Raw genomic sequence first — 14,419 nt, forward strand, 5'->3', positions numbered from 1 at the left:
ATTAGTACCATTCCCTCCACCCAGAACCCGTAAAAAAAAAGCAGCATAAAGTTGCAAAAAATACTTGAGACCACATGTATGCCAAGGACCATCATATTTGCATGCAGCCATGCTTCTACATACAAACAGATAAGATTTAGCAGGTTTTTAGGATTTTTTGAATCAATCATAAAATTTGATGATTTGAAAATATTATCTTTTATCCTCACAATAATCTCAAGTAAATATGCTACCCAATTTTATAGAGGGGGGAATGAAAACATGGAGAACTTGAGTCCTTTGCCCAAAGTCACACAGTTGCTAAGTAGTCTGGCTGAGATCTGAACCCACAACTGACTCCAATGCCTGGGTTTATGAGATAAAAATCAATGAACAAGAGAGACAGACCCAGGTGCAAGATATTCTTGGTTACATACCTCATACAATTCAATAATGACGTTTCCCATTAGACCTCTACTGCTTTTAATGTTCTCCATGGCCAGGGTGAAGTAGATCCCCCGTGTGTCCGAGATGTAGAGGTTGTAGGTATCATTCTGGTTCCATTCTTGGACTGCTGCAAACACTTGGTTTTCATCAGTGCTGATGATGTGCATGTCCTGTAAGAAGAAGGAAGGATTTGAAGGCAGCAGATCTCCGTATTCCCCTGCCCAGTGGGACCCAGAGTAATTACAATGACTTATGAAATGATTGGGGAAAAGCTTGAATTATAGTCAATGTTAAACAATTTTATATTGTAACAAGGCTATAAATTACAAGCTTCATGATTTCTGTTCCTTGCTGTGACAGCAAAATGAGGGACTTTGATATCATTTTTCATGGCCTTGAGGAATTCCTTCGGTCTCATTTTTTATTTTGATATAAGAAAGTGTTAGTACTAACAGAGACATGCAGGCATGTCAGAGAACAGTCACAAATGGAAAGACAATGGCCTATTCCTTCTTTCGATCTTCATTTGCGCTCTCAATCATTTTAGTATAGTGGTTTTTACACTTTACTTGGGTATTTTTAGAGTCATGAGAACAGTAAGTGTTGCAGGAAGACACAGACAATTGGAGGGAGCTCTAGTCTCCAACTCAGCTTAAATCAGAGCAGCACTATTTAAATCTATTTTATCCTAGAGGAAAGTCAAGAGAGGTTATGCTTAAAAGAGAGAAGCAGTTGAAAATCATTTTCCAGTAGCTAGGCAGCCACACCCACAAACTGTCCCCGGCACCCTGTAATCCCACCAACAGCCAACATCCAGAGACTATAAGACCAAGCCCCCGGAAGAGAGCAACTCAGAGTCTCTAGCCCTCTGCGCCTGGCTGTCTTCACCAGGGCACCTCGAAGGGGACGGGTTGCCTTTCCCTCCCCACCCAAGCAGAGCCTTGACAGTTGAAGACTTCAGGAACCCAGCCACAGCCATGCTCAAGGCCACTCTCAACACATTCAGCCGAGCCTCACGCAAAGCGACTGCATGACATCTAATAGCCTTGTTCTCCCTCTTAGGGAACCTGAAAAGCTACCAAGAGTCTGTTGCCCCCACGAGAGAGCCTTGCAAGCTCCCCATGGTGTATTCATATCTCAAATACCATAAAAGATATATGCATACTTCTCGGAGAGCTCGGCAAGCTACCGAGAGTATCCGGCCCGCACGGCAGAGCCTGGCAAACTACTCATTGTGTATTCAATATGCCAAAAACAGTAATGATAGGTCTCATTCCCCTGACCCTGAAAAAGACTCCAATCCTTGGGAAAGATGAGTAAAGAGAGTCTGCTAAAATCTCAGGGCTGAGTGTAACAGAGACATTACTGGTGCCCGCTCAAGTAAATCGATGAACAACGTGATGACAGTGATATACAGTGATTTTCTAGTAGGAAGCCTGCCACAGGGAGCAGGGTGTGGGGATGAGGAGGAACACTGGGACAAAGGTGGAGTGAAATGGATACTCTAGTGGATGGTGTGGTGCTGAACTGAAACTCTACCCTTAACATTATTGTAAACCATGGTCTATTGAAAAAAAATGTTCTTGTGGGGGCACACTTAGGGGAGGGCAGGTACCTGGGGACATTGGTGGAGAGAATTTGAAATTGTTGGGATTGATGTTGGAACAGTGTGCCTGAAAACTAATTATGAATAGTTTTGCAAATCATGGTGCCTCGATAAAAGTTTTTTTTAAAAAAACAGTATTACTGTATCACTGTCATCCCATTGCTCATCAATTTGCTGGAGTGAGCACCAGTAACGTCTCCATGTGAGACTTGTTACTCTTTTTGGTATATCGAATACACCACAGGTAGCTTGCTAGGCTCACTAGATAAAACTTAGGTACCAACCAAAGTCACCTACATGTATTTGTCAATAAAGACAAGGATGGAAAGTTTTTGCACTTTGATTGGCATGGAATTGTAGTAACAAAGAAAAGGAGAAATAGTTTAACACTATTATAAACCATGTTACTTCAACAGTAACAGAAAAGTTAAATATTTTACTTCAGTTAAAATAATTTTACAGTGAAGTATTGTTATTCCTATTTTATTGAGCAGTCGAAGATACACATTGTCTAATCAACTCACTTTGGATTGTAGGGCTAAGTGGCAGAACCAGGTTTTGAACCTTTGTGGTAGGACTGACCCAAATATTAGCTTTGGCACTTTGAATATATAGTCTCTGGATCAGAATGCAAACCAACATCCTGTGAAATAAAGATAATTCACAACTATTGCTTTAAACACAGTCTCTGTCAAATACCTGAGAATGTGGTCTTTGAGGCTGATTCAGAACATTTGAGTCTTAGCCCTCCTTACCCAAATGTTTTTAGGATTTTTAACTTGCATATTAATGTTAATCTCTTGGTCCCTGAAGTCACCTTAGTTTGTATTCTTGGAGTGAAACATTTCTGAAATCAAATTTAATAATTCAGGGGCTGGGGATATAGTGCAAGGGCTAGAGTGCAAGCCTGGAATGCACAAGTTCTGAAGTTTGATCTCAGGACTGCATGTGCCCCCACCACCCTAGGACACTTGGTGTGGCCCTCGGTACCCTTGGGTCCGAGTTGTACCACAAAGCTGCACCCGAGCATTGAACTCACATGGCCAAATCTTGTATCACTGGGAATCCACCCCAGGACTCCCCCAAATGCCCCTGAGAGCCCCAATTTATTAGTTCACAGACTAAAATCATTCTTAAAAAAGCTTGTATATATGATTAGGCATTGTGTAGAGATATAAGCCCAAGGTCTTAGAGAATTTATACTTCCAGGAAGAAATATTGACACGAATCTTTGACAGTGTAGCAGTTGCAAAATATAGTATAACTCTACCAGTACAGACACCACAGAGTCACAGCATCCCTGGAAAATTCAAGAAGGGGATCACTGCAGCACAGAACATGAACAATAGGGGCATGAACACCTGACCTAACAGTAAGTAAACAATCAAACTGGAGCTAGTATTTCCCTTATCTGAGCAATTTTTTGTTTGTTTCCTTATTTTTGTTTTGGGGCCATACCCAGTGCTTCTCAAGGCTTACTCATGGCTCTCAACTAAAGGATCACATCTGGCAGGTTTGGGGGGACCATATAGGGTGCCTGGGATCAAACCGGGTCAGTCGCATGCAATGCAAGAGGGACACCTGCTGTATTATTCCTCGGACCCCTATTTGACCAACCTCTTCCAAATCAGGTCTCAACAACCAAAGGAGATGGCAATGACTACAGTGTGGGAACCATGGAGAATTCATGCAAGATGTTTCACGAAGAAGCAAGTCCATTTAATTTGGACAAGGGAGAAGTGAGGAAAATGAGAAAGCAAGTACTGGATCTCTCTATTCGAGACTCAGTGTTGGATCTCAGTCTTTGCCCTTGAACTCCTAGGTCACCTTGACGAAGAAAGACCTCACTTGCTCATTCATGCTTCCACACCTTGTAGAATTACAGGCTCCTGCTGAGCCGCTTGGAAAGGGAAATAAGGCTTACTTTTAACAACCACGTGAAGAAATCGCGTTGTGCTGGTGTGGAATGAAAGCCCAAGAACCCAGTAGGAGGGGAAATAGCAGCTGCAGGAAATGCGGATTAAATTCACTTACCCTGTTAAAAATGCAATCGAAATGCCTGGCTTTCCCCAGATGTTTTGGTTATAAAAATGAATGAGCTAAGTTATTTTAAACTGAATTAATGTAAAAGAAGTGAGGGGGGAAAAGGAATTTAAAACACTGGGGCATGGTCAGGAGGAGAGGCAGCAGATTTGCTTGGAATGCATCTTGGTTCAGAGCTTTCCTGGGACCTTGTCATCTGGTGAACAGGTATTTCAGGGTCTGGGGTGAAAATCTGATCTTCGAGTTTTTAGAATTTTTGGATACCCGCTTGAGAAATTTTAAAGTTGTCAAAAGTACTTAGCAAACTAATAATATGGCTACTTATACCCAAGACTATGAATTAAGAAGTTAAAGTGCTCTGAAATGGCAGTGCAATTTCAGAATACATCAAAAAGACCTTTAGGTTTTAAAAACAAATGGACTTATGGGTTCCAGTATCTGTGATTAGGATTAGTGAGGAGATTCAGATCCTAGCAAACTGAACAAGACTTCTAGATGGTTCTAGTGTATGCAGCCTGGGAAATCACTCTTCGAAAATTCTTTGAACTGTGACTTCTCTCCATATTAGTGTTTATAGTTGACTCCGAGTCAACCAGAAGTTGTTGAGAGCAAGGGAAATCATTACTAATTAAAGTTTTTCTGATAGGAATCCAAAGAGTATATAAGTTTACTTTTTCAAATCATGTGTTCATCAATCCAAACTTAAAGCATATGCCATCTCTTTATTAAAATATCCTCTATGGTCCTGAAAACATGCCGGGAGAACTTCAGTGACAAAGAGAGAAATGAATGCCAAAACATGCAGCAAGAGTAAGTTCTAACTGGGACTTGGCTCAACTTGGTATTTAGAGAGCAGGGGCTAGAGCCACAGTATAGCAGGAGGGCACTTGCCTTTTTTTTGGCATCCCATACGGCCCCTGAGCCCTGACACGAGAAATCCCCAAATGACAAGTCAGGAGAGCCCCGAAGCACCACCAGGTGTGACCCCAAAATTTAAAAAGAAAGAAATCTGAGAGCATCAGACATAACTGCATAGGTGGTTGCATTTGGATAAAATTATAAATATTATTTCCTCTGGTTCATTTAAGAAGAGTGATTTGACAGATGCCTAGATGCTTTGGGAATACCTAAACAAGTGACTTCCTAGATGTGTAATGGTTAAACTTCTTATTTAAATGCTTTTTTATAACCTAGGCTTAACATAGGTTATAGGTTCCATATATTAAAGGAACACACATGTTACTCAATGTATGCCATGTGCCAGACCTAGCAGAAATAGTGAGAAATAAAACATAGAAATTGACTGCAAAAAAGAGGTCCAGTTCATGACCATCATATGCTTTCCCGGTCTTCTATAACTATAAGTGTTTTAATACTATTGCAAACAGGGATAGAAATAAAGGCTTGTGCAGTGTGTGCAAGGAATGATGGAATAGCTTAAACAGTTTTTCTCTAGGAATGCGAAGATAGAGAATGGACACATCAGAAATTTCGCATAGGACTATTAAGTTATACCAAGAAGGAAGCACAAAGCTAGCATGATACTTTATGCAGGAGGAAGAAAGGATTTACAAAGATTTCATTGGAAAAATTTAGGCTCACTATAATCACATGATTTGTGCAAGTAGTGTGAAGAGCTGATCTAAGTGGGGAATTACTAGAGACAGAGAGGAAGATATCTTTTAATTAAAGAAATTATTGAATCACTGTGAGATGGATAATTACAAAATTGTTCATGATTGGGATTTAGTCATAATGTGTTCCAACACCCAACCCTTCACCAGTGTATGTTTCCCACCACAAATGTCCCCAGTATTCCCTCCTACAATCACTCACACCACCTCAGCCTGCCTCTGTGGCCGATCCTCCCTCTCCCTCCCTTCCTCCTCTCCCTCCCTCCCTCTCTCTCTATCTCTCTCTCTCTCTCTTCCCCACCCTATGTCTCTCTCACTCAGTTTCTCACTCTCTCACTTGTCTTTCCTTTAGGCATTACAGTTTACAACACAGGTATTGAAAGTTTATTATGTATATCCCTTTACCACTTTTCAGCACTCAGTTCTTGTTCAGAACAATCATGTCTAATTATCATTGTCACAGTGGTCTCTTTCCTCTCCTGTCTTCCCACTCCCCACTCCTCCCACTCCTGCCAGTTTTGGCAAGCTTCAGACCATGGTCCAGTCCTCCTGGCAGGGAGGAAGATTTAGGTCACTGAAATGATCCAGGTGGTAACCCATGAAGACTCAATGTAACTAAGTAGTGCTCTTTGAAACCAACTGATGAGATAGCAAGAAAGCAGACTCAGGCCAGGGAGATAGCTCAAGAAAAGGGCTAGAGCACTTGCCTGGAATACACCAGAACCTAGCATGATGTCTGATAATTGCTAGGCATAGCTCTGCTATCAAAATGGAAAAAAAATTAAAGTAGATTCTATAGAATCTATATAGTGCTAAGGGAAGGGACATATGTTTAATATGTTTAATACTTGAGACATCTGACTTAGGAAAGTTTCTACCCTTTCTTTGAGTACTCATTAGACCATAACTGATCCTTTCTGTAATTATTAGGTTGATGCCTATCTCTCTCAGCAGCATCCCAAGGGGCAGGAACTCTTTTATCATTTTATTTATAGTATTTATCAGAGTATATATTGCACAGTAGACACACAAACAAGTTTAATGAATAAATAAATTGAATAATTTAATAAAAGGGAGAAGCGTGGGATTATAAATAGTAGAAGATAGTGATTATGAACTCAGTTCTAGAGTGGTTAACTGTGATTGTTAAGGGAATGTTTTTCAAATAGACAATGGTTATATAGTCCTGATTTCCATGAAAATATCTGGACTTCAGGAATGATGTTATCTGAGAATTATACAGGAAACTTTGGAATGTTAACATTTAAAGGATGGGAAGGGAAGGGAATCCCGAGAAAAAGAAACAGAATTAAAAAACTGCCAATTGGAAGAGAATCCACTCCTGTGGACTTTTGTTTGTTTGTTTCTGGTTTGGGATCACACCTGGAAATGCTCAGTGATTACTTCTTGCTCAGTATTCAGGAAAAATTTCTGGCAGGGCTTGGAGCACCATACAGGATGTGCTAGGAATAAAACCTGGATTGGTGGTGTGCAAGGCAAAAGTTCCAGCCCCTAATTGTGGATATTTTTCCAACTGTTCAAGTGCAAAAAATATGAAATGGAGAGAAGAACAAATAAAAAGGTAAAAATGTAGACATTTCATTTGATTTTTCCATGCAAGTAGTCACCAAGAGAATTGAGAATGGTCGAGAATTTTTAGTGGAAGAGTGGAAAAGAGCAGAAGGAAGCTAGCAGGGAGCTAAAGAGGGAATTGAAAGTGAGAAATGAGATGAGGATTAACTCTAAGAAGTGTGATTTCGATAAGGCAAAGAAGGATTTGGGGAACCATAAAATTTAAGCAAAAGTTTTTCTAAGAAATGAAAGGAAAGGTTAATGTCAACCTTGGCATAATTATAACACTTTTTTCTAAAACATAGTTCCCTCTCCTCTCTTCAATTATTGAAACTGAGATTGACCATATTCCGCAACAAATTAAAAAAAAAATCAGAGTTAGGTTAGGAGAGACTTTATTGGCAGTGCCAAAGGGAGAACATGCTGATAATAATATTTGCTAGCACCTTGGAGAAGTCAGGAAACAGGCACTTTGCAGGGAGCAGGCGAACAAGACTGTACAGCAAGGGGTGAGGTGGGCTGGTGGCAGGATCCAACAACTAGACAGGAAACTATTGCTTTGTGTCAGGTGACTTCTAGAAGGGCTATTTTGAGTTCCAGAATTTACTGAACCTCCCAATATTGGCATCTGCTCAAGAGAGGATAAAGTTTAGGTTTTGCAGGACAGGCGAAAGCCAGAATAAGTCTGAAGAAAACAAATTAATGGGTATTTTGTGCGGCTTGTTCAGTGGGGGAGAAATAGCTAAAGGTTTATGAGACAAAGAATGAGATTTGATCTTGTCAATGGGGAAGAAGGAGGCAGGGTGCATAGCAGTCAACAATGATGTGGGGAAAATGATAATTTTTTTGCAGTAGGCCATGTCAAAAACACTGAATTATGGAGGGTCTTCTTAACTATTAGTGTTTTTCCAGGAACACGTGGTTCAGGTGGCGTTCCATATCATTGCTAGCAAACTAAGTCCCATACGGAAAGAAATGAGAATGTTCAGAAGCTGTTCCCTGCGGGGAGCAGAGAGACAGCTCAATAAGCGGGAGCATAGGCACTGACTGCAGGAAGCCCAGGTTTGACCCCCAGCATATGACCCAGTGAGCACAAAGCCAGGAGTAGCCCTGAGCCCCAATGGATATGGTACCTTCCCACTTCCTTTCCACTCACCAAAGAAAAACAAACTAGAATTTGTTCTTTTGTAGAAATGACTACTAGAGTATCATGTTAAAATAAATCCAGAGGGGCTGGAGCAATAGCACAGTGGGTAGGGCGTTTGCCTTGCACGCAGCCGACCCAGGTTCAAATCCCAGCATCCCATATGGTCCCCTGAGCACCACCAGTAGTAATTCCTGAGTGAAGAGCCAGGAGTAACCCCTGTGCATCGCCAGGTGTGACCCAAAAAGCAAAATAAATAAATAAATAAATAAATAAATAAATAAAAAATAAATCCAGAATGTGAGAGACGAAAGCACAGCTATCAGACTTCCTGCGGTGAGAGGACAGAGAATTTTTGGCGGTGCTCAGTCCCAGGCCAGTGCAGAACGAGATCCTTCCAGAGAAACGAAATTCCACCCAAGCACGTAGGTAGCTTCTGTATCAGTTTCCTCTGAATCACAATTATTCTTTACGCTTCTTCTATACGTGAGCCTTGACACAAAGCCATTTGTGGAACCCTCCCAACTTTGCCAAGGAGCCTGCTGATCCCATTTTACAATGGCGATCCGGGCTCTGGACTGAATCAGTAGCAGAGCTGGAATGAAAGTTCAAGACTTGTGCTCAGAGCTCCCCACGGCCTTTTCCCTGGGCTACCATTGCTTTGTGTCATCTGCCTCCGTGCCCTCTGCTGGAACAGGTTTTTCATGCCTATTGCACTGAGCGTGCCAAGCAGATGCTCGGGGACCAGGTTGTGCAGGGCTCAGCACAAGGTGGCTGCTCCTAATAATACCGCTCATTATTAATGGGGCTCATTTCATTTTCTGCAAAACACTTCAAAGACACTGAGGGCCCCAGGAGACAGGATGCCGAACAGACAGGCTGGGAGTCGAGGTGCGAGGGCAATGATGACAGGGAACTTTGCTGTGCTTTTGTTTTCAAAGGAAGATGCCCAGCGGCTACCAGGCCACTATACAGAATGGGAACAACTTGCTTAAAAGCCGTTTGCTTTTTTTTGTTTTGCTTTTTGGGTCACACCGGGCAATGCACAGTGGTTACCTCCTGGCTTTGCACTCAGGAGTTACTCCTGGCAGTGCTCAGGGGACCCTATGGGATGCTGGGAATCGAACCCGGGTCGTCGGCGTGCAAGGCAAACGCCCTACCTGCTGTGCTATTGCTCCAGCCCCATAAAGCCCTTTTCATTTGAAAGAACTCAAGACCCCCACCTCCCTCTTTGCCTCCTCCATCCTTGCCTCCTTGGTTTTCATGAGAAAAATCTGAGCCAATGTTGGCTAATAAAGAGGATCGATAACCATCCAGCTATTTTCACAGCGGCCCTCATATTAATGAGAAGCTTCTCTGAATGGAGTCCTATAAAAGTGGCGGCACGGATGGCCCGTGACAATATATTGCCACGGGGGTGCGAATCAGTAATGGAGTGTGCCAGGGCTGTAATCAATTCAAGGCTTCATTTGTCCCCACCTGCAGCCACACTGCCCAGGGGAGCGAAAACTGTTTGTTTTCTAAAGAAAGTAAAACACATATAAAGTATGCACACAAGCAGACAAAAAATAATAATAATAATAACTTCACACTGGGGAGATGGTTTGGAAAGTTCTGAAACACTTTCCCTAGGGCAACCCAAAGAAACCATCAGGACCTGTGAGAGGTTCTTTTCCTTCAGAGCACACAGGTTGTGAATTCCTCCTTCCTCATCTCCGAGCAGGAGTAACTAACACTGGCCTGTTTGGATTTACAATGTCTGGTGGTACCGTCTCTAACCACAATCCTATCCTCCCCTCTAGGCTGACAAAAGCTGATGACAGGGAGGGAAGAGAAAATGAAAAATGGATTCCTATGACCTTGAGGTAATTTAATATGGACCTAGTCCACTTAATCTCTTGACCTCCTCTATTTTTCAATTTCCATATTCTTGTTCTTACTCTGCTGAATCAGCAATACTCTTCCTTTTAATTGGATGAGTGGTGTGTGCCCTCTGCTGGAATGTACCCTCTGCTGGTAGTGCTCAGGGCTTACTCTTGGCTTTGTGCTCAGGGATCTCTCCTGACAGTGCTCATATGGGAAATGACCATATGGGGGGCCAGGGGTTGAATCCGGATCAGCTGTGTGGAAAGCAATTCCCTACCCACTGTGCTATTGCTCCAGTCCTACAATAGACTCTTTGAAATAGAATCTCCTCATGTATTTTCTCTGAGTTTTCATTGCAGAAGAACACCCTGTCTCTCTGCATTGGTTTAAACATCAGTTCCCCCAGGAAATGTGTCCTCACTGGATAGTGAGTCAGCACCAGCTTTCACACCAGAATGGCCCTTGAACTTTCATACCCATGGCATTCTTTATATCTATGTGTGTTCAACAATTCTATTCTCTGCCAGGAAAATAAAATGGTTCATGAATGCATGGACCATTTCTGTCTCTCTACTACACTACACAGTTTATAATGGCTAAGTACAAAAACAGTGTCCCAACTCAAATGGGAATAAGAGTACGTTGATGAATAAATGAATTTTTTAAAAAATGAGTAAACAAACCCATATCAACATACATGAGCAGCTGTATGTTGCTAGTAAAAATAAAAGAAACTGGGGGCAGACATTCACCACCTTTTCATCATATAATTCCTCCCGCTTCTGCACCCATTCAGTCTTGCATTGTCTGTTTCCTAGCAGTGACTTGGAACACCGTGTCTTTGTTCTATTACATTTGATATGTGTCCAACTTGAGACTGGCTCTCTGCAGTTTCATCAGGTGATGCAATTATATAGTATCCTTGTTCACAAGGAGGTCTAAGATCTATTTCTTCCCAGAGGCCAATGTTCAGGACGCCCAGAGTTAAGTTTTATGGTTTTCCAATAGGGGAGTTAAAATGCCATCATTTGATATTAACATTTCAGTAAATGATTCTTTTTTAATTACTCAGAGTGGGAAAAGGAGCAGATGCATGGAGGATGCATTTGTATGTAGCATTAAAACCTACAGGAGGAGGCAGAAACCCAGTAGAACTCACCTGAGCACTTTCAACATGCACACATATACACACATACAGACACACACACACACACACGCACACACACACATCTGTTCTCCTGCCTGGGTCATTCTGAGCCTAGAACTCTATCTAGCAATATGGTTTTTGAAAAAGGAGGCACCCTTAGAGAAGACTCCAAAGTTAGTGTTCATTTCACTACAATCTGGGAAATGACCCAAGGTTATACTGGATATTTCAGTCATAGAAAATCAAAACTCTTGTTCACATACCCTGCTGTGGGGAATACAGAACCCGAGATCAGTTTACAAGAGTAGAGATTGTCCCCTCTCTAGCCATCCCCAGCCCCAGTGTCAACCAGCTTCGAGGCAGTCGTCAGCCTCCCCACAGCCCCACAAGGCAGCCTCTTTACCCCTGCTTTGTGGCAGGACCCTGGACAGCAGGCAGGAGTACCTTAGGCAGTGAATATTTGGGCAACTTGATCTGAGCGAAGGCCTCTCTTCGATAGGACACGTAGTAGCTGGCTCTTCCTCCAGTTGTTACCTGGAAGTGGCAAAACACAGAGGTCAGATAAAGTCAAGGATCTTGACATGAGTTGGAACACATGAAGTGTGTTCAGCAGCAGCCACCAATTTTGTAACAATTTTTAAAATTAATTAGTATTTGAGCTAAACCCAGGGATGCTCAGGATTGACTGAGCCCTGACACGAGAAATCCCCAAATGACAAGTCAGGAGAGCCCCGAAGCACCAACAGGTGTGATCCCAAAATTTAAAAAGAAAGAAATCAGAGAGCATCAGACATAACTGCATAGGTGGTTACGATTACTCCTGATGATGCTTAGGAGACCAGATGCAGTGGTGAGGATCAAACCTGGGCTGGCTGCATGCAAGGCAAGTGCCCTACCCACTACTATCTCTCTGGTTCTGTGACAACCTTTAAGAGACCATCTCTTGCTAGTTTTGAGCCTTCGATAGCACTGGAGGTATTTCAGTGTCATCGCATAGACAAAATATGAGCAATGGCAACTGTCTTCCTATTGGCTGACATTTCCTCTAAAAGCAGGAACTTTGTCTTTGGTCACTGAGTTATCTCTGTATATAATTCACATTTAACAAATACTTTCTTTTTGTTTGTCTTGGGGCTATACTTGGTGATGCTGAAAGCCAACTCACAGCTTTTTGCCGAAGGATCACTCCTGACAGTGCTCAGGGGGACCATATGAGGTGCAGGGGATAAAAGCTGGGTTGACCGCATGCAGGGTAAATGCCTTGCCAGCTATATTATCACTCAACCCTTTAACAAATACTTTATAATGAGAACAGAGGAGCTATTAAAGTGGGCTGAAATCATGATTTATTTATTTTTTAGTCTTTCTTGGGGTCCATGGAGGTTGGGCCTGCTCAAACTTATTTCCGGTTCTATGTTCAAGTATTACTCCTGGCACTGTCCGGGAGACTATCTCCAGGGTGTAGAACCGAACCAGTGACTGCCATGTGCAAGGCAAACACCTAATCCTCCAGACTATCACTCCAGATCTGCTCTTCATTTTGTTTATTTTGAAGGATTTTAGTCTATTGCAATAATCATACTGTTCTCAAAGAACAACTTTTTTTCCTGGATCTTATCTGATCAAAACTCTTGAATAAAACCAGGCCTTCCTCTCCACGCCAAACATGGTACCCATTCCTAGCAGCTGCTGGGAGCAGGAGGGGTGGGTGTCCATGGGAAGTCACCCACCAGTACTCATTCCAAGCTCAGAATGTGAAACCCATTTTCCTCTGCTCTGAGCACAAAAAGTTTCCTTCATATTTGCAAAACAATGCTTTGATTAGACATCTATTGCTTCTTTCCATCAGCAATTTACTCACTTAAAGACATCAAAGATCAGAGAAAGAACTACAGATCGGGAAGTCAAAAATCCCAGGGCAGACTTCCAATTCTGCAATTTCAAAGCAGGGGGATTGCTTTCACCGTCTTGCATGGGCAAGGATGAGTTCTTACAGGAACCTGGAAACCACTCTGTGGAATGGCCCTCTGGCCTGAGCTTGTTGAAAAGTCCTACCAGGATGACACAGCACTGCAGATGGCTGCTCTCAGCCCTGTTATCCCAGCTCAGGGGAAATTAATATTCACAAGAGAAGAATGCATAGTCTGTTCAGAGAAAATAGCAGGACAACAATAGCAAGCAGGCTGCTGTACCGTGGAGGCAATTACAAGAGGCACACACTCCCCTCCCAATAAGGCCCAAGCACTTGCTGGAGAAAAGCCAGTTTTCCCACTTTGGGCCAAACCTGGCGCCCGTCCATTGCGGCTGTGGTAGCAGGCAGGGTATAACATCTCTGTTGACAGTCACCCAACAGTCCCCACTCTGAGAGATGGCCTCTCCCATGGTGCCCCCCTTTTTTCTCGGCACAGATTGGAGGCCCCACAAAGCCAGTACCACAAGCTGCCAGGTAGAGCAGATGTTAGAGTCAGCGTGAAGACAGAACCTTGGGAAAGACTTGGGGAAAGACACAGGCTGGGCACCAACAAGAGCCACGTCTGTTCCCTGATGTTCAGCGCGATACCTACATCTTTATTTTCCAATTAGAAGCCTGCTTGTCTTTGATTCCAGGACTTTTTTTTTTCTTCCCCGATAAGACATCTGTTCTAAATCTATATTGTTTTACATTGGCTCGGGGATTGTTAACTTAGTAAGATCAATAAGTGGCTGAGATGTTCTATTTCTCCCCTCTCCTCTTCAAAAGAAATTTCAACCACGTGGGCGCAGGTTAAAATGTTGGATCTGAACCGTCGCCGTAAGTTTTTGCATGGTCCTATGTATTTGCTTCTATGGAATCTTTTCTTTTTAATTCTAAAACCAACACAGGTAAGCATACCTGCCCGCCCAACACTGAGACTAATAGCCCTGAAGCGTCTGCATGCCTCAGAGGCACCCAGGGAGCTTGTTAAAATTCCGGCTGCTGGGCCCACCCCCCAGAGTCTCTG

The 14,419-nt window shown here is 42.7% G+C and overlaps 1 protein-coding gene across 1 annotated transcript in view; it reads right to left on the reverse strand.

The window, feature by feature from the left end:
- The window catches only part of SORCS3 (sortilin related VPS10 domain containing receptor 3), a 677,010-nt gene that overhangs the window by 122,980 nt on the left and 539,611 nt on the right, over window positions 1–14,419 (reverse strand). Inside the window, exons 8-9 of the mRNA XM_004611975.2 lie at window positions 11,883–11,972; window positions 417–596 (exon numbers count right to left, since the gene is read on the reverse strand). Of these exons, the coding sequence (XP_004612032.2) occupies window positions 417–596; window positions 11,883–11,972 (270 nt within the window). The remainder of the gene's footprint in view (window positions 1–416; window positions 597–11,882; window positions 11,973–14,419) is intronic.

Source organism: Sorex araneus, chromosome 11 (assembly GCF_027595985.1).
Source record: "Sorex araneus isolate mSorAra2 chromosome 11, mSorAra2.pri, whole genome shotgun sequence".
Lineage (NCBI taxonomy): Eukaryota > Metazoa > Chordata > Mammalia > Eulipotyphla > Soricidae > Sorex > Sorex araneus.